We start from the raw sequence: 23,423 nt of genomic DNA on the forward strand, positions 1-23,423 counted from the left end.
GGTGCACGGAGGGGGACCGCAGGGAGGTCCTGGGCCCGGGCACCGAGCAGTAAGGAGATCCTTGGGAAACAAACAGCAGGAGTGTGACCTTTCACACCCCTTCAGTGTCACCTCCAAGCCTCAGTGCTTTTGGTTAGGAAAGGGAGTTGGGGTGGCCGGGGACAAATAAGAAAGGGGTCCTCCTCCTCCTCCTACACCCTCCTCTAACTGGCTCTACAGAGAGAAAATGGGAAACAGAGAGGGACAAGGGACAGAGAGGTAATCCAGTGGGGACAGAACACGAAAGACCCAGGGATGGTGGTCTCCAGGAGATGCAGGCGACGGAAGGAGGGAAGGGGCTGGGAGAATGGAAACACAGACCCCAGACAGGATGGGTTCTGAGCCTTGCAAAGGTGGGGAGGCCACGCCTGGCTGGGCAAACAACAGCAGCTAGAAATATTTCTAGAGAAGTCCTCAAAGTAAATAAACCGAGAACACAGTCCCCACCTCTCCTCGCTGTTCTGCTGTTAAAGGTCATTGGGTGGAAAGACCCAGAGAATCCCAAGAATGAACAGCTGAAGGGCCGAGAGTCCCTGGGCAATGTGGAAAAGGGAGGAAGAAGACTGACCGCTGGGCCTCTCTGCCCCGTGAGCTGTTTAACCCACACTGGCTCCCTTGTCCCCACACAAACAGCCTGGACACCGTGGCTGTTGGCACAACACCCTTGGGTGAAAACAGCCTGGGGAGGAGCCGAGGACGCACCGGCCTGGGGGCGGTCTACTCCTGCACTCAGGTCCCCGCATCTCCCATCTTGGAGCTGGCACCCCCCCCCGGCGGAGTCACCCCCTCACCTAACACTGCCAACCAGGTCCGGCAAGAATTCCCGTCCTGGGCCCGCAGCACCATCAGCTTCTTCACGGGCCCAGCAGTCGCACTGGGGCCCCTGGAACTAAGCCAAAGTGAGATCATGGAAGCCATTTCCTTTTTCTTTCAAATGCGATTCTTTTCCAACATCGCCTGCCACGGCTTTGGCTCAGAGATCTGGGGGGTGGGGGAGGCACATGGGAAAAAGAAAGGAAAAAAAAAAAAAAAACCCAGCCGATTGCACAAAGCCTTTCCCTGGAAAAGCCCAGGCTCTGGGGTGCTCAGGACTCGTGACTGCCCTCCCCACCACCCTCTGGAGCTCCGGCTTTGCTGGTCGAGGCACAGATGGGGGTCCGTTCCAGTCCCCATGTGAGAGAGCTGTCTGGGAGCAGAATGGCGGCCTGTGTCTATATATCTCCATGTGTGCGCGCGCGTGTGTGTATATATAATAGACTATATTAGAAAATTCTCTATGTATAAATATAAAACACCGGTATCCAAACATGACACCACAGCAAACTAAAGTGCTTGACAGGAGTTGGGCATGTCTAAGTAGTAGGTAAAACTATTATTCATCCTGAGTACCCAGGATGAGGGAGGTTGCCGGGGAAGCAAAACCATGGGGGGCCTCCTGGCCTGGTGGGGGTGGGGAGGAAAGGGGGGTGCTGGCACAAGCCAGGGCACCAAGGGCACCCTGCATCCCCCCATCCCCCCAGCCTTCTCAGCCTGTCTGATCACTGTCCCAGGTCAACCCCACACCTCTTCTCCACCTTGACCCAACTTTGCTCACTGTGCTTCTCTCCACAAGGAGACCAGCATTGGAAAGTCGGGAGTGGGGGGAAGGTTTGCTCCCACAGGGGGATGCTGGTCAGTCTGTGACCACAGCTTCCTCTGCCCACACGGCTGGGAGGGGGCCACTATGTATGCAGAGGGCAGGAGGTGAGGATTACTGTCATCATAATTAGTAATTTGAGAAATCAAACGCCATCACTCCTCTAGGCCAGGCCCTGCCTTCTCTCCTCTTGGGCCTCCCTGCCTGGGTGGGGGCTGGAGAGAGGAGGGGAGAAGCCTTGGGGGCAGCTGACCTGGGAAGCTGCCCTTTTATCTGCAAGCCCCAAGCGAAGCATGAGCACCTCCACCATCCCCAAGACCACTTCCCTGGAAAACAAGGCCCATTCTGGTCTCAGACCCACAGAAATGCCACAGGCAAATGGTCACCAGAGCTCCTGGGAGTAGAGGGGCCTCAGAGGGCAGGGAAGAGGCCCCCCCCCAGGCCACAGTGCTACAAGAATGGGTTGGTGGTTGGAGGTTTGGAGGCAAACGGGCTTGATGAGGATCCAGTCTGGAAAGAAACAACAACCACAAATTAGGGGGTTAGGGGAGAAGAGCTGGAGACCAGAGAAAAGATGCTGTCCAGCATTCCTTTCTCCCCCAGAATTACTGCGCTGGGGGCTGTGGGAAAGTCAGGGGGCTGAGGCAAGTGGGGGGCAGGGGAGTGTGGGAGACACCACCATCCACGGACTAACCCAGTCCCCCGCTGCGTGGTCAAGGCAGGGCTTCCAGCCCCCATTGCCCTGTTCTCCTCAAAGGATTCTGTCCCCGACCCCCAGAGGGGGGCCATACCCGCACTCACCACGAAGGGGTTGGTGGAGGTCCCTGCTGGCTGGCTCAGTTGCCTCTGCCCCAGCTTGGCTGGTCCTAAGTCGCTGAAGGAAGAGCCTGGAAAGCGCGAGCAGAGACAGCTGACGCAGCCCTGCCCCCCTGCTGGGGCTGAGCACTCCACCCGGGGGAACCGCCCCCTCCCACAGTGGCAGCAAGAGCCTGGCCTTCCTGCGGTCTGCGTCGGAGGGTGCAGAGCAGAGTCAGAGGACAGCAGGCCGGTCTGCTTCTCTGGCCCCCCCTACTGGTCCAAAAGGGAACTAGCTCAGATGTCTGGCTCCCTGATAGTCCTACTAATCAGGGCCACCCCTCTGCATCCCTGCAGGGGCTGGGGGTGGGGGTAAGAAAGGAGGGTCTAGTCTGAATCCCTTACCATTCTGCTGCTGAGTCACCGAGGTCTGTGCGGGGAACAGGGGTGGTGGGAAGGTGCTGACAAAGGCCCTGGTGGGTGGCACTGTCTGGGGGAAGCCAGGCTCAGCGCTGCTCATCCCAAAGCTGGGTCCTGTGGAACAAGGACATGAAGTTCAGGTGGAGTTCTGGAAGGCAGGTTGGAGAATGGTTCTTCCTAGATCTCTCCAAGACGGGGGACATGGGATAGCGTGTGTCCCTAACCAGAGGTACCCAGTAAGAGTACCCTGAGTGAGCCAGGGAAGCTTTCGGCTTTCACACCACCTAGCAAACCAGGCCTCTTCCTGCCCACAGTGGCTTGTGGCATGGAGGGCACAGCAGTGCCGCGCAGGGGCGTGGCCCGGAACCGGGGTCAGCTGCCAGCTACCTATTAAACTGTGCCAACGAAAGCAAAGTATCAGCCCTCTATGGGCCTCAGTGGTCTCATCTCTAAAAGCAGGCCGGGCCCTTTTCCTAGGGCTGCCGGGAAAAGCCAATAAGGGGTATAAAGTTGTCAGCAGCGGGGTCTGCCACGCCTGTCAGTGGCGCTGGCAGCTACCAGGCACTCTTCCTGGCCTCAAGGTTTTTAAGAACAACAACAACAAAGGCAGGGGAGGAACAGGGAGCCAGGAGATCCCAACACTCCAGGCCGATGAGAGCAGGGACCAGGGGCAAGGCTGCAGGTGGGACACAGAAGATGGGGGTGGGGGGACACTGCTGAGGGGTGAGAAGGGAGAGTCCCTGCCACATCAGTCGCAGAACCAGCTCGGGACACAGCAGTTTGTTTTCCGTGATTCTGAAATTCTCATTCTGGGACTTGGAGGGTCGTACTCTTTGCCCACCAGGCGGCCTGGAAATTCAGCCTGGTCTCCGGTGATACTCCTCCAAACAGTGGTGTGTGTTGTGTGAGAAAGAGACAGACAGACAGACAGAGCGAAGGGAAGAAGGAGCGAGGGGTTTGCGCCCTGGAGAGAGTCAGGGCCCGGGCAGAGTCCGGAGGCTTACCTGTGGCCAGGCCGTTGGGCTGGAATGGGTTCGTGGAAGGCAGCTGGGGGAGAGCAGCAGGTACCGTGAAAGGGTTGGTGAAGGCTGCTTAGGGTAGAATGGGGTAGAGGTGCGAGAAAGAATTAATCTTTTCTCATGTGGGTCATGCTCGGAGATGGCATCCCTCTCAAGTCTGCTGTGTTTTCTCCCCTCCCTTCCCTGCGGAGTCCCCCGTTTCCTCTTGGCCTTGGATCCCCTCCCACGGTCATCGCAGACAAGACTCACCTCCAAAGGCAAGCCCAGTGCCGCCGCCTCCACCAGCTGTGGCCGACTGCAGCGTGGGGACCTGGCCGGCCACCCCGAAGATGCTGTGATGTGGGAAGAGAAGTCAGCACGCAGGGCCCCGGGGATCACGGGGAGCAGCAGGGCAAGGGACCAGGAGACAGACCCTGTCCCGGCCGATGGGAGGAGCTCAGCAGGCGGGGGGTGGAAAGCAAGGCTCTGCGGCCCCAAGGCAGACTCCCCGACATCTGAACCCACCTGCTAGGGATACCTCCAGCCGATGGTCCGGGCACCAGGAGGCCACCCATATCGGCAAGGCTGCTGGGCTGACTGGCCGGTGCCAGAGGAGAGGCCGCGAATGGAGTCACCTGGCTGCTCCCTGGGCGATCACAGGAAACAGAACAGGTTGTGCTGGGGTGAGGCAGGAGGGAAGGGGCAGGAGGAGAGATGGAGGTGGGGGGAGCAGGGGAGACGCAGCAAAGTGATGGCATGAGTGCACCCACTGATTGAGTCCCCTGGATCGTCCAGTTCAGACGGCCTTGACTCCGGCCAAGAGTTCTAGGGAACATGGCCCTCGTCCATCTCTCTAGTGCTCAAACCGCCCTCCGGTCGGGTGCGTGTCCCTCTGGCTGTAGGCTGACTTACGGTTCCCATTTTTCCCTCAAGACATGGAAATGGGGGCCCCTGGGTGGCTCAGTGGGTTAAAGCCTCTGCCTTTGGCTCAGGTCGTGATCCCAGGGTCCTGGGATCGAGCCCTGCATCGGGCTCTCTGCTCGGCGGGGAGCCTGCTTCCTCCTCTCTCTGCCTGCCTCTCCAGCCTACCTGTGATCTCTGTCTGTCAAATAAATAAATAAAATCTTTAAAAAAAAAAAAAAGACATGGAAATGTCTGTCCTTTCCTCAAATCAGCATTTATGGATAAATCCTAGGAAGGGGCAGGTAGAGGGGATGCAGGGGAGGAGCTGTGAGGGGCAGAAAGCCCAGACACTCAGGAGCCTCTCGTGGAAGGTGGGGCCCCACGCCCGAGCCCAGACGGACAGCTCAGCTCCCGCTCCCACTGGAGCTGCCCCCTCTTGGGAGGCCACCCTAAGCCAGGAGCTTAGATCAGGGCTCCTCTGCCTTCTCTGGCCATCACATCGCAAAAGAGAAAACCCCAAGGGCGAGCCCACGTGGGAAGCTTCCAAAACAGCCGGAGGAGCCAGTCTAAGAAACCCCTGTCCTTTGGAGAAAGCCTCTGTCTCATCTCTATGATGGGGTCCGGTCCACCACTCTGGGCTGTTGTGGGGGCAAAATGAAGCTACGGATGGAAAAGGCTTCACTTTTATGAGTGCCGGAAGATTCGTACCGAAGGGAAACACGCTTTGCATGGTGTCTGCCACATGCCAGTGCTCCGAAATTGTCTGCTGGATGACAGCATGAGAGGGAGAGTGAGGAGACCTGGACTCCAGTCCGGGCCCTACTCCGGCTACTGCTGCGACCTGAGCAAACCATCTTACTCTCCTGAGCCTGTTTTTGCTTGCCCTCTCCTCGGAGGCCTGGAAGACCACCCGCCCCCAGGTAAGTATTTTCGGCAAGTATTTGGAAATCTGTAAAGCATGCACAATGGGGAGGTATCACCGTAACTTTTGATAGGAGAAACTGTCTGCGGAGTCAGAGAAACAAGACAAGGTCTCAAAGGAAACACGATGGCTGGCTTGAACACAAGCGAACCAGAGCCTCTCCTGGAGCCCCAGCTCCAGGCTTTCCACGTCCTCTGTCTCCACCTTGAACAGGAGGCCCCACCGCCACGGCCCTCCCCAGCCTTCGGGCTTTAACAGAACCGTGCCTTCAGGTGGGCCGCCTCTGACCTCAGTCTGAATGAGAGCCTGGTTTTCCTCTCCTGACACCTTGTTCTTTGCTCTTGTGGCCCTTGACATCTTTGTAGGGACGTGTTTTTGTTTCTGTATCAACTGTGTCCCCCTCCAGACCAACTCCCTTGCCAGGAGTTTTCTCACGGATGTAAGTTACAAATGTGCAAAACAGGACACATGCGGGGTAATTAACGGCAGCGCCGTCTGACAGCGAAAGACTTCATCATTCGTTCTACATATTCATCAACATGGGATGGATTAAATAAATTATAGTGTACACATAAGCAGGACTATTGTGCAGGCATAAAAAAACAATGAGGAAGCTCTTCCTGTACTGATGAAAAAAGATCTAGCTGTACTTTTCAGTTAAAACATAAATCAAGGTACAGAACGGCATGTCTATGATGCCATCAAGCATGGAAAAAAAAAAAAAAAGAGAGAGAGAAAGAAAATAGGATGATAAAAAAAGTAAGTGAAGGACACAGGCTCCTCTTCCCAGGGGCATGGCGGTGGAGAGGTGGTGAGACAGCAGCCCAGCCCGGTGGGGCTACAGAAGCTGCCTAAAAGAGGGTAACCCGAAGCCTATTTGTGGGGAAGGGGGAATGTGGTGGCAGAGGTGGAGAGAGTGGAGGGGAGACTCAGATGAGAAAACCGGTGGGGAAAGCCCTGTAGAGAGTGGGAAGGATGAGCGGGCAACCGTAGAAGGGCAGATACTCCCCACCCCCTTAGAGGAGGGGGATACGGGTAGAAGAAGTAAGACACAAAGCAGGATGGTGGCCAAGCCAGGCTGGTTCTCAAGTCTGTGCTGCTCCCTGGCCCCCTCAAACTTTAGCCTGGCTTCCCCTAAGTTTGGGGGCTTTTCTGAAGACCCCAGAACTATCATTTGAAGCTCCATGCGCTTCCTTCCCTAAAGGGTAAGGCCAAAGCCCTCTGGTTTAAGGGGATCCTCCCAGTGCTAGGCATCTCCACTCGGACTTGGAGAAGCTGAGTCCAGCACAGAAGGCAGGTGCCCAGGGCCGGCCCGCCTGCTCCGAGAGTCCAAGGTTGGGGGGCTTCCCAAGTGCCAGTGCTCGTCTTGGCCACCCTCCTTCTCAGTCCCTGGGTTTTCGACAGGAACCAGTGCTAGGTCACCACGCCACTGAGCACACTTGGTCTCTGTCCTCTCTAGGCCCCAGGCAGTCAGAAAGATCGGAAGCCAGCAGCCTGGCGTTGAATCTTCCGATTCTCGGGGGCCCCTGGCCTTTCCTGGGCTATGACTCGGGGTATGTGGAATTTCTGAGTGAACACAGCTGCCTGTCCTCACTTAGGTCAGACTCCCCAGTCCTGCTCTGGGCCTTTGGGTCAGGAGCTCCCCAAGCTGGGAAGGTGCCGTTGTTGAGTCCCGCCGCCGCCAGGCTGTGTGTCTCCCGGCGGCCACTAGGGGGCAGAGCCGACCCTCGCGACGGCCAGGTGAATCCAGCACTTTCCGCTGGTTCTGGAGAACCTAGGTATGGAGTACCTGGGCTCTTGGTTGCTTCCTCTACACTCCCAGCGCCCCATTCCCTGCGGCTGGATTGGTAGACATGCCTTCTAGCAGTTTCGGGGGAAACAGCAGTTTTAGAAACTTCCCCTCTCCAGACTCCCCCTCAGAAATATAAAAATACAACCAGGCTTGTCAGAAAAGACACCCACCTCTCACCCAAGTCTCCCTACTTCATCCCCAGTACTCCTTTATGGCACACTCAGAGAACCACCCTCGTGATCACGGTGCGGTGGGAAGTGAATGGGAGCTGCCGCTCATCCGCCATTCGGGTCTGCCCAGGACACTGGCCACGTTGAGCTGGTTTTGTCAACGGCAAAATGGAGATCTTTCCTTTCTCCTGGAGATAATATGCGGATGCTCCTCGCAGGGGCTCACAAGAGCTGGCTGCCTCTGGTGGGCTGCAGACCATCTCTTTTTGAGATGACCAGACACTGGACTCAAGTTCACCCCAGTTTCAGCCAGAGAGGGCTCCTGACACGTTCCTTCTCTCCTTTAAATGTTGGCCCTTCAGGCACGGGATTGGGACAGGCATGCATTTCTTTTCTTTTCTTTCTTTCTTTTTTTTGTTTAATAAAGATTATTTATTGAGGCGCCTGGGTGGCTCTGTGGGTTAAAGCCTCTGCCTTCGGCTCAGGTCGCGATCCCAGGGTCCTGGGATCGAGCCCCGCATCAGGCTCTCTGCTCAGCAGGGGAGCCTGCTTCCCTTCCTCTCTTTCTGCCTGCCTCTCTGCCTACTTGTGATCTGTCAAATAAATAATAAAATAAATAAATAAAATCTTAAAAAAAAAAGATTATTTATTTATTTTAAAGACTTTATTTATTTATTTGACAAAGATCACAAGTAGGCAGAGAGGCAGGCAGAGAGAGGAGGAAGCAGGCTCTCTGCTCAGCAGGGAGCCCAAAAGCTGCCTGGGACTATAACCTGAGCCCAAGGCAGGTGCTTAACCCACTGAGCCACCCAGATGCCCCAATAGGCATGCATTTCTGGCTGGACCAATTTATAACCACCTTATACAGGCTGCTTCCTTTCAAGCTCTCATTGCAAGGAACACTTCCCTCTTGCTACACTGAATCCTCCTGTGCCAACTTACATTCTTACTGGTAACATGCAAAAGGTCCAATCACCCCACACAGTACCGGCCATTACTAGTCTTTAAAACTTCCGTGAATATAATGTGCGGAATTATCATCTGACCCTAATTTGTGTTTTTCTGTGATTAGTCAGGTTGAAAACACTTTCATCTTTTTCTGGGTATTATTAGCTGCTTGTATCTGTTGTGTGTTATCCTATTCTTTATTATTTACATGAGGTTTGTTTTTTAAGATTTTATTTACTTGACAGAGAGAGACACAGCAAGAGAGGAACACAAGCAGGGGTAGTGGGAGAGGGGGAAGCAGGCTTCCCGCTGAGCAGGGAGCCCGATGCGGGGCTCAATCCCAGGACCCTGCGATCATGACCCGAGCCGCGAAGGCAGATGCTTAATGACTGAGCCACCCAGGCCCCCCTATTTATAGGGGTTTTAAAAAAACACATGATGGCTATTAGCTTTTTATCTGTTTTCCATATTGTAATTATCTTTTCCCTGTCTCATGCCTTTAAGGACAATGAAACATTATTATGGGACATCTTTTAGGACACCTTTTATCATTTAGAATGTGACCTGAACAATTTCTACTTCTTTTTTTTTTTTAAGATTTTATTTATTTATTTGACAGACAGAGATCACACGTAGGCAGAGAGGCAGGCAGAGAGAGAGAGGAGGAAGCAGGCTCCCCCCTGAGCAGAGAGCCCGATGCGGGGCTCGATCCCAGGACCCTGGGATCATGACCTGAGCGGAAGGCAGAGGCTTTAACCCACTGAGCCACCCAGGCGCCCAACAATTTCTACTTCTTAGAAGTTTATGTGTTGTCTCTTGGTCTGTGGTCAGATTATAAAAGTGTCCCATGTTTGAAAATCCCGTCTTTTGATTACAAAGTTCTACTTGTGTTTATTAGGTCAAACTTGTTCCAGTGTTAGTCAAACGGCCTACTTTCCTCCTTATTTGTCTACCTACTTGATCTACTATTAATCTTGTGAGTCTGCCTCTCGGTTGCCGTGTTACATTTTCATTGCGTCTAACAGTTTCTGCTTTCTGACTTTCAAGGCTACCCTGTCAGGTACTTTAAGCTGGTTAACATGAGGACTTCTTTGTGAATTTTAACTTTGATCAATATAAAATGTCCCTCCTTGCCCCATTCAAAAAAACCGAAACTGGAATAAAAACAAAAGCAGGCAGACAATTCGCGGTGCACGGTGGGAAGGTGGTGGGCAGAGTGAGAGAGTAGGGGAGTCTGGGCTCTGGGCCGAGCTCTGCCCTGCTGTGGGCTGCACGACAGGGAACTGCCGAGCTGCTTCATGGGGAAGCTGGCCACCTTGGAAAGGTTCCTTCCAGACCTCAGAGTTCTCGGGCCAGAGCACCTGAGACAGGCTTCTACCTTGGGTGGGCTGTGGGGTGGGAAGAAAAACTCACCAAAGCTGTAACTTCCAGTTAGCATCCGACTGGCTGGCAGTGCGGGTGGAGAGGGGGAAGGGCGGGTCGGGGGGAAGGGGAGAAAAGAGAAAGCGTAAGTCACCCGCTTTCCCCAGACATCGGGTCTTTCCAGCACGCCGGCTGCCCTCTTGTGTGTCCAGGATGGGCAACCGCAGAGGGCCGGCCCCAAGGCTATGAAGACCTGATGTCTGGGGGCTCGGGGAGGAACCAGGTGCTTTACAGCGGTGGTCTTTAGGGTATTTTCTTTTGGGGGGGGTGTGTCTCAATTGCTGCACAACACGACATTGAGTTTACAGGCTTCTGCTCTAACGGGGGTGAGTGAGGACTTTTGGAGACTATCTTGGACTCTGACCCAGCCCTCGCCCTTTGCGCAGTGTCCAGCACAGACCATCAGAGCACTCTAGAGGAAAGCTCATGTCCACTCTTGGTTTTTCGAGGACTGGGGTCTCTCCAACTTGCCCATCAGAGATCTCCTATGCACACCCCCACAATTCCTGGGGCAACTGGACTGCTGTCTTTCCCGGACAAAAATGGAGCGGGAGCCCCTCTTCCTGCCAAGAGTCTCCTCCGCCCCCCTCTTGCTTTCCTGGGCCTGCTTCTCTTTCTCCTCTGTCCCCTCTGCCCAGCTCTCTAGGTCGGTGCAGATGCGAATGAAGGGCAATGCATGGACGCAGGTGGAAGGGAGGAGGGGAGCGGGAGGGAGGGGCAGACAGCAGGGCAGAGTTTACCTGTGGGTGTCGGCTGGGCCTGGAATGCGCCTTGGCTGCCGGGAGGAATGCTTCCAAACGCAGACGGGCCGGCGCTACTGCCAAAGGCATCGAAGTTGGCAAAGCCTCCGTGGGAGGGTGTCTGGCCTACAGGTGGAGGGGACATAAAGGCCATATATATAAAATGGACATATAATCGATAAAATATGCACCAATTGGGAAGACCAAAGGCCACTGATGGGATACTGCCTTTCCACAGGGTCCTGCTCAGGGAGAGATGGCAGGGGCCTGGGTAGAGGGCCAGAAGCCCGCTGGGGGAAAGGGGATGTCAGAGGCCTCCCAAGTTCACTCCCCACCATCTTCTAGCTTTATTCCATGAGGCATTCCCATTTTTGTCAGGGGCTACTTTGGGCTAAATCATGTGGGAAAAAAAAAAAGTTGTTTTTGGTGGGGGAAAGGGCTTGAAAGGCAAAAAGACAACTAGATACCATTTTATTCAACCCTCTGCTGGCTGTTGCTGATCTTTGGGAAGAGGGCAGGGGAAATGGAACACAGGATAAGCCCCCTGCCCCCATTTTAACGGAAAAAGACAGTAATAAGCAGGCGATCCAGTGTTCTAGAAGGAGGCGCTAGAGTCCCCGACTGTCATGTTTTCCGGTCAAACTCGCAGATACAATCCCGGCCACTCTCATCTGACCCCGGCTCTTCCAACCCTGATGCTTCAGAACTGTCGGCACACTCATTTGTGGGATGGGAGCTTAGAGCCGGTGGGGGGCAGGGGGTTGTTGGGGGGGGAACTTGGTCACCCTAAGGGCGTGAATGCCTTGTGTCAGGGGTAATACATTGTAGGAATGTTCTCCTCCCAGGTCCCACTTACCCCCGAAGGCTGGGAATGCAGCGAAAGCTGGTGCCACGTGGGGAGCAGCAAAGGGGTCTCCTCCTATGTCGGCCAGCAGGTCAGTACTGGCTTTCTTGACCGAGGAGTGGGGAGGTGGCTGAGAGCTCCGGGGCTGGGACGTCCGAGGCTGAGACTGACTGACAGACTTGAGAGGAGAAGGCATGACATAGAGCACTTGGGAGTCCCAGACATGACCCGGCCCCTGCATGGCTCTCTAGGCTGCCCCCAGATAGGCACGTAGAGAGAGAAGAGAGGGAGAAACTGCCCTCAACTGAGAGATTTCCTGGGCAGCAGCTGCCTGAGCCCCTCACGGACCTAACTTCTCCGTCTTCTCAGCACACACAGCTCCCAGAAGCAGACACTTCAGAGTCTATCAGTGACAGTAACTCTGAGCTACGCAGGGATGTTGCCAAGAGCAGCCCCCCACTAGACCCCCATGCCCCGAGCTGGGACTTCCTCCTCTTTCCCAGGGGCTTGAGGCATTGTCCCGGCCCCTCCAAATCTCCTTGGAGCAATGGTCAAGTTTGAGGTTGACACTCTGACTTCCCTGATAGCACTTCCTGTTGGGTTCTTTCTTCCCAAAGATAGGAGGCCAAGGTGAGTCCGAGACACAGGTAACAGCAGGGCTGAGAATTAACTCCCACCTCCTCTACTGTCGTCTGCTAAGTCCGGGGCTGGGGCTGGATTTAGGAAACAGACATCCCCGTCTGCCAAATCCCCAACTAGTGTCAGGAGGGCGTAAGGCGGGTGGGAGAGTTACCTGGCTAGAGGTGGAGGCAGCAGCTGAGAGAGACGGCGCAGGCTCCCCCAGGAGGGTCCGCAGGGGCTTCCCTTCCGGGACGGAGCCCTGCATGGGGGTGGAGGCACTGCCTTTGGTATAAGTGGGCCCCTTGACTTGGTCTGGGGGGACATACCTTTGAGAAAGAATAGTGAGGCTGAGAGGAGGGGGTAACACCGCGGGCCATGCTCAGTGTAGGCATCTGGGAAGCACAGGTGTGACAGCAGTCCGAGTCCCCTGGCCTTTGCCCACGGATTTTCTTTTTCGAACTAAAGGGACTTTCGTAACTCAGCCAAGTTCTGCCCATCCTGAGGGTCCCTCTTTACTGTCAGATGCTCATTCTCTTTTGCGGGAATGTTCACTTTGCTCTGACTTGGGCCGGTTTTTCTCTCCCCTCTCCTTTCTCTCTCTGACATCAAACCATTTGGGTTTCAAGTAATAACCCGCCAGCAATACTGCTGGACAGGTGATGCTATTTTCCAGCTCCTTTCCAGTCCCACAGAAAGTTTCTGCCCCCTCCTATTCTAAGTGCTCACAATCTATCCTGCCAGCTTCTGCTACGTCTGATAAAATCCCCTCCACTCCAGTGTGTGTACATTCTACGCTGGAGGTATCTTCTCTGTCTGGAGGACACCCCCAGCAGGGGCTCCAAAATGCTGTTTTGTCCACAATGATCTCCTTGCTGTCTGCATTCTCCTCTCTGCCCTAGAGTTATCCCCCCAGCATGCACACACCCCCGAGATCAAGCCACGGAAAGTGCCACCCGGGGAGAGAAAAGGCAGGGCGGAACAGAGACGCTGTTCTCGTCACCAGGAAAACAGAACACACGTAAACTGTGGATAAAACGCTGGGTTAAAAGCACAGGGCTCTAGGACATGTGCTCTCAGCTGCCTCTCTGCATATATGGGCCCAGCTGGGCTTTAACCTGCCCCATACTCCCTCAGGCCCAGGCCTTCTCCAGGCAGTCTAATGTCTCTCCAAAAGAGAGGCATCGAATCTGCAAGGTTAGTGACTGGGAACAAGTTGTCCTTTAGGTAGCTTTATAATTTTGAAGTCCGGCCTTTGAGAAAAGCCCCAATTCAAGTCTGGAAGAATGTCGTGGGACACGGGTGTGCGTCGCAATCTCTTTCCTCCTCCTTACCATCTCTTTTTCTCATATTTTTCCTGGAGAAACTCCTTCACCTTCTGAGGGTCCCTGGAATCTGGTATTAAAGATGTCCGAGCGTCAAACAGGCCCAGCCAGATCTTCCTGCAAACCTACAGGCATGGGATCAGGTAAGAGAGGAGTTCAGGCAGAAAGCATGGGATGGGAAGGAGAGCACCCCCCACTTTATTCATCAGTACATATTTACTGAGCACAGACACAGCTGAGAGTCTGGGTGTATCTACAAAGCAGACACCATCCCTGTCCTCACAGAGCTGACCATCTAATGGGGAGGTCACGCCTTAGGTAAGTAAAAATAGATTTATAATTACATGTTATGACACAACTTAGAAAAGAGAGGGCCATGAGAATTATGGGGAACTAAATCTGGATGGGGGTGGGGTCAGGGACAACTGTTAGAGCTGTGGCTTCTAGAACACCCCTCCAGAGCCTTCCCTGGTTGGCACCCTCCAAGTAAGCCAATCACCTGCAAGCTAGGAGGATTGCTAACACCAAGGATGGTGTCTTCCCACCGCCAGCAGATTTAGCTGGGGAAGGGGTGTAACCCACATTCGAGGACATGTGTGAGCTTAATCCCAGGGTGCTGAGGGTAGGGTCGGTAGAGCTGGCTCCAGGAGATCTTATTCCAGGGGGCCGGCCCCGTCTACTCTGAATGTTCAGGAATGTGGAGCTCTAACCGTCCAGGGGCCGTCTTCCCTGTGAGTGCCCGGGAGTCACCCCCTACAGAGATTTTGCTCCTTTCTCCCCGATTCCTCTAACGAGGGCCTAGACAAAGCACAATGTGTATAACCAAGATTCCACGGATATACAAATATACATAGACAAGATATACTATATACTAAAAAATAAAAGAAACTCGACCAAAAAAGAGAGCTACAGTCTTGAGGCAAAGCGCCCCCCGGGCCCGCAGGGCAACGACAGCCAGCAGCCACTCCATTGGTGATGGCTCACCTCGTTTCCGCGGGATTGCAGGAATACCACTTCAGGCTCAGTGAAAGTTGTCATGGAGATGGACTTGACTCGATGAGGGGGGTTCAGGCCTCTCCTGTGGGAGAGAGACAGGAAGAGAGGCACAATGCAGTTAGCATGCAGGTCTGTTTATGGGAGGAGAGGTGGGCAGAAAGGATAAAACAACACATGAATTAAGCTCAGAGCGATTCCTAATTCAAGGAAAGAAGGGAAGCGAGAATGTTTTGGAGGCTTTTAATGACAGTCAAGAATGTGTCATGTTCCCTGTCACTCTGGAGAGGAAGGCAGAGCCCGCCCACCCCAGAAGCCTTCTCTTGTTTGCCTCAGTTCCGTGTTCAGCCTGCAGACTGGGGGGTACTTCCAGGAACTGAGAGATGGGCCCACTTCCCATTTCCTGTTTTACACCTGCCTGCCCCTCCTCTTTGTCTCAACAGAAAGTGTGGTGGTAGGGGTGGAGAGGGCCCCTCCCTTTCAGGAAGAGATCTCTGTCTGGGAAAAGAGATAATCCAGGTTTTCTCAGCTCTCGATCTTTCGATGAAGCAGGAGGAAGTCAGCTTCAACCATGAATATGAGATTGGCATGAGTCAGGAACATGCATCCCGTAGCGATGCTTTTGTGCCAGCTCTATGTGTTCTGTTAACTCTCTAGGAGTCTAGTTGTGCCCACAGAAGCCCTGTGGAGATGACAGTAGACAAGAAGGCTTCCTTGCCGACTCAACTGCCCTCTGGAGTGTTCTCACAAGGGAAACCTGGCGCCAAGCCAGGTTCCCCTTTCCTTTTCCCTTAAGTTTTACTCTGGTCTAGACCACCAGCACTTATCGGATGAAAACAAAGCTGGCCAAACCACAATGAGTAAACCAGCCCCTGGGACCCGCACGTGAATGAGCACAGGCACCGGCAGGAAAGACAGTTTCAGCTCATGTGGCTTTTCAGACTTAAACTCCCCTGGGGGAAAAAAAAAATGAAAGGGCAAACCAAGATATGAAAATAAAAGGAACTTGGGAAGAGGGTCCTGGTTGATGCCATCAGGAAAGCAAAGAGGAAGGCAGAGACCACACAGTTTACCAAATGGAAACTGTAGACAAAATTCAGGCTTACAGGTGCACCCACGAAATGAAGGTGTCCCTGCGAGTCTAGAAGAATGGCAGTGTTGTGTAAGCCTACACCGAGGCAGTGGGGATGGGGTGGGGGAGGGGACAGGTGACACAGTCCAGGGCGAACAGTGAAGAGCGGTAGCCCCTTTGAATGATAAAGTACGGATTGCAGGACTCTAACAAAGGACAGGACACCGGAGGCTGTAATTGAAGGCAATTTCAGCAATTCTGCTGCTAGACTTTTTAGTAAAGGGTCTCAAAATGCTTCTTTAAAAGACAGTATCAAAGAGGTCTGATGCCCCAAGGAAAGATTAGAGCAGCGAAATCCAAAAGCAAGGCTTCGTAACTACGTGTCAAACAATAGCTCTTAAATCTGATCGGCCCTGAAAACTCTTCTAAGCACATTTCAGAGATACTCCAGTTTTCTCTACTAAAGCCTGTCTTACTCATGGCCTAGTTTTGTCTTGAAGTCCAGACAGCCTTTTATATTCTTTCCCTAGCTCTTGGTCACTTTAATCCCTAAGCCCTTCCCTCTCAAAGGCCAAACGGTCAAAGTTTAGCCAGAGCAGACCTCTCCGTCCCTGTGATCCCAGGGATCCCAGCCCTCCCCCCTCCCACTAACAAATATATCCTTTGCCAAAATACAAGGCATTGTGGTAGGCACTTGGAGGAATACAACAGTTATCACTCTGTATCATACAGATCACTTATCATGTAGGACCTACTCCATGATCACCGGGCGCTCGCTTACAGTGACCCTAGAAGCCTGGGCAAAGATACTTCTCGACATGGTTGGGTGCCATTTAGGCATACACAGAGCCGGATCAGGGAGAATGTGGCACCAGGATGCCGCAGTGGGGGATGGAAGAGAAATGGCCATGGGAAAAGTAAAATATATTACGTTAACACTAGGAAAACAGATTCGAAGTCTATCACAAAAAGGTCATTGACGTTTCCTGAAAGGACAACCAGGAACTGTTAGCAAAGTGTAAACAGGGAGGTGTGTTTCCTAGTGGGGGAGGGGGAGGGACTTGACCGATTCATCAGTCTGGAGGGGATGATTAGAACAACAGAGCTTCCTATGGCTGAGCTTGGACTAGAGGGGTTTTTCTCGGGGCGGGGGGAGATAGGATGAAGGGAAAGCAGAGAAAATAAGTGACTTAGGTGCTTTGGGCCAAATGAATCCGAGGGAACAGGATGTTTCCGTAGCACAGCACAAAAAGCAGTGCTCTGACCTTGATGTCTGTAGACTGGATTATGTATAACTAGAGCCCCAGTTTGGGGGCAGGGAGAATTCTCTACAAGGCAACATTCTGCAGCCCAGGAAGAGGACCTAGTTACATGGCCTATGAGTCAGAGCTTTTTGTTTCTGAATCAGAGAGAGGCCACTGCTGGCTGACAGGAGCAAGTTAAGACGCAAGAGCCCCTCTCCTCCCAGTAGCTGAAATCGAATGGTTGAGGGGTATAGAGGCTCGCTGGGGACATAGCAGGGTCATGCGGGGGGCCAGATCTGAGTCACTGGCCTGGAATCAAACAGAACCAATCTCCAAGCTGCCCCCAGTCTCCCCGACATGACTCACAGCTTTCCCCCCAAAAAGAAGCGAGAGCTAGAAGGAGACACTGCCCTTCGGGGATCACAGCAAATCCATTCTGTTATTTCTGACCAGGTGGTGCTGGGGAAACACAGAGATAAATTTATTTGCCCAGAATAGGGCAAGTGTTTGCAACCGAAAGCAAGTACGTTACTAGGACTCGAGCCTTGGCCCATTCGGGAGGCCTTCTGCTTTGGTTTTGCAGGGCACCTGACTGGCATTCCCTCTTTGAAGTGCCCTGAATTACTGGCAGCCAAGGGACCTGCAGGGACCCTAAAGCCCGCCCAGGGCTCTCTCCTTGCCTCTCTCTCCCTTCCCTTTGATGCTATCAAGCGTAGGACTATTCCTACAAATACCACACCTTCTGTTTTTCTGTGGTCGTCACCCTTACAACGGCCCATATTTCACTTCTGTCTTGCTTGGTGAAAGTCTCAGACCTGCTCAGTGGCTCAGATAAGAAGTTTCTGTCAGGTCAAACAATGGAAAAAAACAGTTCTACTCGGCACCCAAGTTCTTTCCTTTGTGCCGAACTTGGACCTGGGAATTCCTGACTTCTGGATATTTTGCGTTCAGGTTCATTCCCCCACCACGGGGGCGTTTCTTTGCTCCTGGGATTCCAGTCCTCTGCCTCTGAGCAGGGTTCTTATCTTGGATCCAAACATCACCAAAGAAGAGTCCCTATTAGAGACTCTTACTAGTCCCTAATAGGAGAGCTCCCGCCTTACCCTGCTGCAGGCTCAATTTCACTACTTTTAGGGAACTTCTTCCTGATCGAAAATCCCCGCTTCAACTCATTTCCTGTAGTTCTTCCTTAGTGACAGTGATAAACTGTTGTCCTCTGCTTTCCTCTTCAGGCTCATTCTTGGTTTCTTTGACATTCTTTCCCCTTCTTCTCATCTCTTTGGATGAAAGGTGAGGTGGGAGGCGATAGAGGGACGGGACTCACACAGGGGCCAGAGACACGTCTGCCTCTCTCACCCAGACGGATGGAAAAGTACTGAATTATTGAGCAACACGCTATGCCTTTTCCTCCATGGAGATAAAAGAGCTTCAACGAGGAACCACTACCAGCAAAGCCAGATGGGGAAACTAAGGCACCTGGAGGTTAGGGACTTGTCACAAAGAAAGAGCTGTCAAGCACCTCTCCTAGGCACGCAGCCCAGAGCTCTTTCCACCCAAATCCTGACTTAATCCCACTACTGGAATAAAGTTGTGCAGAAGCAGAGGAGACCAGTATCTATTACTGAGTCCTGAAGGACGATGGATTAAAGATGGACCTATGGGGTGCCTGGGTGGCCCAGTGGGTTGAGCCTCTGCCTTCGGCTCGGGTCATGGTCTCGGGGTCCTGGGATGGAGTCCCGTGTCGGGCTCTCTGCTCGGTGGGGAGCCTGCTTCCCCGCCCCCCACCCCCACCTGCCTCTCTGTCTATTTGTGATCTCTCTGTCAAATAAATAAATAAAAACCTTAAAAAAAAAAAAAAAAAGATGGGCCCAAACAGCCAGGTTAGGGAAGCATGCCACAGACTTTGCTGAAAAAAACTGGGCGTCAAAGACAGTGCCCATTCCTGATGTCAATGACATTTCAGGCCCCAAGATCTATTTTTTTTACTAAAGAAACGTGGTCTATCCATTGAGGCAGGTGGGCAAACCAGAACAAGAAAAAAAAAAAACCACTGAAGGCACTGTTTTGGAAAAAGTACTTTTTAGCAGCAATCTCGACCCTGTCCTAGCTGTGCTCTCTACGAGAAGAGTCAGACACAACAAAACACATAGGCAGATGTATATGTTGGGGAAATGAAAAGGACCTATATCCAGGTTAAGGAAACTAGGTATTGGACGAAAACCAAATGAATAAAACTAGGTCAAATTTGGGACCTACAATTGTGGCAGCATGAATATAAATTTAGAAACAGCCCAAACTAGCAGCTTCTCTCTCTCTCAATCCCTCACACCAACGCTGTGGTTTTCTGCTAGAGCTGAGAAAATATTTCTCATGAAAAAAGAAAATGAGAATGAGCTCTCACATGTAGTGATGAAGCCATAGTCATACCCACCCACCAGTATTAAAATCGAAAATTTTCTGCAGATCTTGGGAAATTCAACTTTGGCTGCAACAGTCAACTTTGCCACATCAGTCCGTGCAGCCAGCTGGGAGCTCTGGTTAATTGTGCTCACTGCCCCCAGAACGCTCCACTCCCCCAAGAGGTGGACGTATTTGTAACATCCTCAGCAGAAAGCTGGCTTTCAAAATAAAGCCAGTCTCTGCTGTCTTCTTTCTCTGGCTATGGTGCTAAGTGTTGTACTTGAATTCTTGCCCCCCTCAATACCCTCGTCCTTTTTTTTTTTTTTAAAGGTTTTATTTATTTGAGAGAGAGGGAGCGCACAAGCAGGGGGAGTGGCAGAGGGAGAGGGAGAAGCAGGCTCCCCGCTGAGCAGGGAGCCCAACTCGGGTCTCGATCCCAGCACCCTGGGATCATGACCTGAGCCAAAGGCAGATGCTTAACCGACTGAGCCACCCAGGCGCCCCAAAACCCTAGTCCTTTAAACAAAGGATATTTCTTCTCTTTCCGTCATCATACCTCAACGTGAGCTCCCATCACTCTCTAGCCCATGCTGAGCTTTACCTCACAGCACTTATTACCACCTGTAATTATATATTTAATGATTGACTTAAAGCCCATGGCTTCCACGACGGTGTAAGCTACATGAAGATGGGTACAGTTCTGTGCACTGCCATATCTCCAGTGCCTAAGACCGTATCTGGAGCTTGACAGACACTCGGACACTCGATAAATGTATGTTGACAGATTGACTGAATCAATGAGCAGCCTCTTGGGGCCTACCATGATATTCACTTCCCAGCACCGCGAAATCCTCATCTGTGGGCAATCAACCATGTGGGTTTAAGATGTTAATTGGTCTATGTGTCCCCCTGGAGCCAGGCCCCTCCACGGCCTGCTAGACTGTGCCTGCTTCCTCTTAACTCTGCGCCCAGCGATAAGCAAGTACTTCCACCTTCTGGTCACGGCCCACCCACCAGCGCCCAGCCTTGCCCAAGGTGCATCAGAGGGCACAGGCAGTACTTTGTGAAGACCCTTTTATAAGGTTCCTTTGCCTTGCCCTACTTAGCTCATGCTAATTAGAACTTCAATTAGCACAGGAGAAGTACCATCAAGAACTTAGGCACAGCCAGGAAAACTACAGCGGGCTTCTAGAATTTCCTCTTTCTCTCCTTATGATGTCAACATGCCCTTTAGTTCAGCTTCATTTATTGGCCCGGCCTTCTGATCTTTCACTAAAGACCCAAAATAATGAACACAGGGAAAAGGTGGTCACGTTCTGCAAAGTGTGCCCTGATATTTAAGGAGTTAACTGTTCTAGCAAAAGAAATCAGGTTTTTAATGTGTGCCAGATCCCCTGACCCTCCTTCTGTCCTGATTGAGGGATATTCATTATAGAAAGGAAATGTTATCTATGGGATACTTTAAACCAAGATCTATAAAATATATATATATATATATATATATTTTTTTTTTTTTTTTTTACTTGACAGACAGAGATCACAAGTAGGCAGAGAGGCAGGCAGAGAGAGAGGAAGGGAAACAGGCTTCCCGCTGAGCAGAGAGCCCGATGCGGGGCTCGATCCCAGGCCCCTGGGATCATGACCTGAGCTGAAGGCAGAGGCTTTAACCCACTGAGCCACCCAGGTGCCCCATATATATATATATTTTTAAAGATTTTATTTCTTTATTTGACAGAGAGAGATCACAAGTAGGCAGAGAGGCAGGCTGAGAAAGAGGAGGAAGCAGGCTCCCCGTGGAGCAGAGAGTCCGATGCGATGTGGGGCTCGATCCCAGGACCCTGAGATCATGACCTGAGCTGAAGGCAGAGACTTAACCCACTGAGCCACCCAGGCGCCCAAGATCTATAAAATACTGAAAATAGTGTCAGCCCTCCCATTTAGTCGGTGCTTTATCTTTTGTGCCATGCAGCAAACCATGGGGATGGATTAATACTGTTTCCAAACATTTCCTTCCTAGGACTCAGCCTCTGATATGCCATCAGTTTTATCCCCCTGCTCCCAGACTCTATAATCAGATTTTCCTCTTCATAACAGGATCTTCGGGAATCTGTTCTTTCTCTTTCTGCTATAAATAGTCCTAAACTTCGCTCCTTCTCTCCTCGGAGTACTTGTCCCAGTCTCAGTTCTATCCTTTTGGCTTCAGTTAAGTCTCTACCTTTTGACACCTTCCTGTTTGGGTTCTAATCATTGTCCCAAGAGCCCTACTAGCATTTACTTAGATCCAAGTCGTAACACACAAGTGAGTTTGCTCAGAACACAGAAGTTTGGCAAAGGAGGTAGAAATCCCAGAGAGGGAGAGAATCCTACACGGTATCTGAGGAGACCTGGATCTTCATTTCTGGTCTGCCGTGATCAGAACTAATATCCAATAACAAATGCTGAAAACAGCAACCCCCATATGGCACTGGATAAATCAGTAAACCTCTCTTTGCTTCTGTTCTCCCATCTGTCATGTAAGAACAATACTGCTTCCTCCTTGGCTCCTAAAGGTGTAAGAAGAAAGAAGGAAAGCCCCCCTTGTTAAATACAAAACTGACAAACCAATATATTAAAGCAATACTAAACAAGTCAGAATGAATCTCTTGATGGACTTAGACAGAATTGAGATATAGGGTTGGTATCAAACGTTAATCACCATCTAACTAAATAATTCCCTATGGGGTGGGGGAAGAACCTTACTCTGTAACCAGAAATTTGGCCTGGAACTGTGTGGCTCTACATTAGCTCGGGCATGACCAAATACAGTGCCGGTGCCAAGTGTAGCATTGCAGATTATACAACAAAACTCCCCCAAATCTGGAAAGAGCTGCCAGATGCTACTACCAGGATCAAGCCATGGCAACAAGAAGCTTAAAGGTGTAAACTATTACACTTAAGGATGGCTCAACCAGATCCCCAACCTTTGGAAAAGTTAAGCTCTCTAACAGGGTAACCCATCCGCTCTCATGGCTTTAGACCTGCACTCCAGAGCCCTGCACCATTAGGACCTGCCCCTGAAGGCCGGAACGAGGCTCCTTACCTGTCACTATCTCTAGGCTGTTAGCCCGGGTTAACTTACCTATTTTAAAGGGGTTTCTCCATCTCACACCCCAGGATGGGCACAAGCCCAGGATGGGTACGCCTCCCTCTAGAGCCCAGCTTACTCTCCCCCTTTCCTATCTGCCCCTCACCTACGGAGAGTTCCCTTTCAAGGTGTGTGTCATTCTCTGGCCCTTTAAATCTCTAACCACCCCCCACCCCCGCCCCTGTTCCCTTCAACTCTCCCCCACTTTCGGTTCGGTTCGCCGCCCCCCCCCTTCGGGAGTTTCTCCCTTCTTGTCCGGTGCCCTTCCTTTCCCCTGCAACGCGACTCCAATCGTGTCTTGTCTCCCCTGCCAATTTCCCCTCCCCATGACAGCTCTCTGCAGCAGACGACCCTCTCGGCGCATCAGGAGCGTCCCCAGGCCTCCCCGCCGCCCCGACCTCGGCTCTGTGCCTTCGCCCCGGATCCATGCTGTCCCCAACGCCGACACTCCGCAGCCCCTTCCCCCCACCCCCCGCCTACCCCGCGCCAGTCCACTCACAGGAGGCCAGAGCAGGTGGTGCAGACGAAGCTACCCACGGTGATATCCACGTAGGTGACGCCGCGCTGGGCGCACTCGAAGCAGTGGCGGTTCCCCGCCTGGCTGCAGCCGCCCAGCTCCCGCACCCGGCGACACCACACCTCCGAGGCCGCCTCCGCCTCCGCCTTTCCCCCGCTGACCCCGCCACCCGGGCCTGGACCCTTCTTCGCCGCCATCACCATGGTTGCCCGCTCCCTCGGACCTCCTCCACGCAAGTCAGCAATCGTCCCTTCAACCACAGCCGTCTTCCCGCCTCCTCTGCCTCCTCCGCACACCCGGCTCCCCTGACAGAAGCTAGGGAGCCGGAGACGTCCGCGAGAGACTCCTCAACCCCTTGCCTTGCCTATTCTGCACGCTGATTGGTTAGTCTCCTCCCACCTCCTCACTCTGATTGGCTCGACATTGGACGGCCTTGGGTTGCCGGAGCCCCCAACGCCACGCCCCACCGCCTTCACCCTCAGGCCTCTCCCGTTGGCCCGC

The 23,423-nt window shown here is 52.7% G+C and overlaps 1 protein-coding gene across 2 annotated transcripts; it reads right to left on the reverse strand.

The window, feature by feature from the left end:
• Nucleotides 1–948: 948 nt before the first annotated feature.
• Nucleotides 949–23,297, reverse strand: AGFG2 (ArfGAP with FG repeats 2). Of its 2 annotated transcripts, none has more exons than XM_080830638.1 (13): nucleotides 22,905–23,297; nucleotides 14,557–14,650; nucleotides 13,582–13,697; nucleotides 12,423–12,576; nucleotides 11,642–11,807; nucleotides 10,786–10,911; nucleotides 10,037–10,069; nucleotides 4,414–4,534; nucleotides 4,159–4,241; nucleotides 3,895–3,978; nucleotides 2,876–3,004; nucleotides 2,477–2,562; nucleotides 949–2,185 (listed from the first exon to the last, which is right to left on the reverse strand). In XM_080830638.1, the coding sequence occupies exons 1-13, from the start codon at nucleotides 23,123–23,125 to the stop codon at nucleotides 2,126–2,128; spliced, it is 1,473 nt and encodes a 490-aa protein (XP_080686764.1). In that variant the 5' UTR covers nucleotides 23,126–23,297; the 3' UTR covers nucleotides 949–2,125. The 2 variants fall into 2 exon arrangements, with proteins under 2 accessions (XP_080686764.1, XP_080686763.1); XM_080830637.1 differs by having other exon boundaries at nucleotides 3,895–3,981.
• Nucleotides 23,298–23,423: the final 126 nt, after the last annotated feature.

The sequence above is a fragment of the Martes martes genome, assembly GCF_963455335.1.
Source record: "Martes martes genome assembly, chromosome: 18".
In the NCBI taxonomy this organism is placed as follows: Eukaryota; Metazoa; Chordata; class Mammalia; order Carnivora; family Mustelidae; genus Martes; species Martes martes.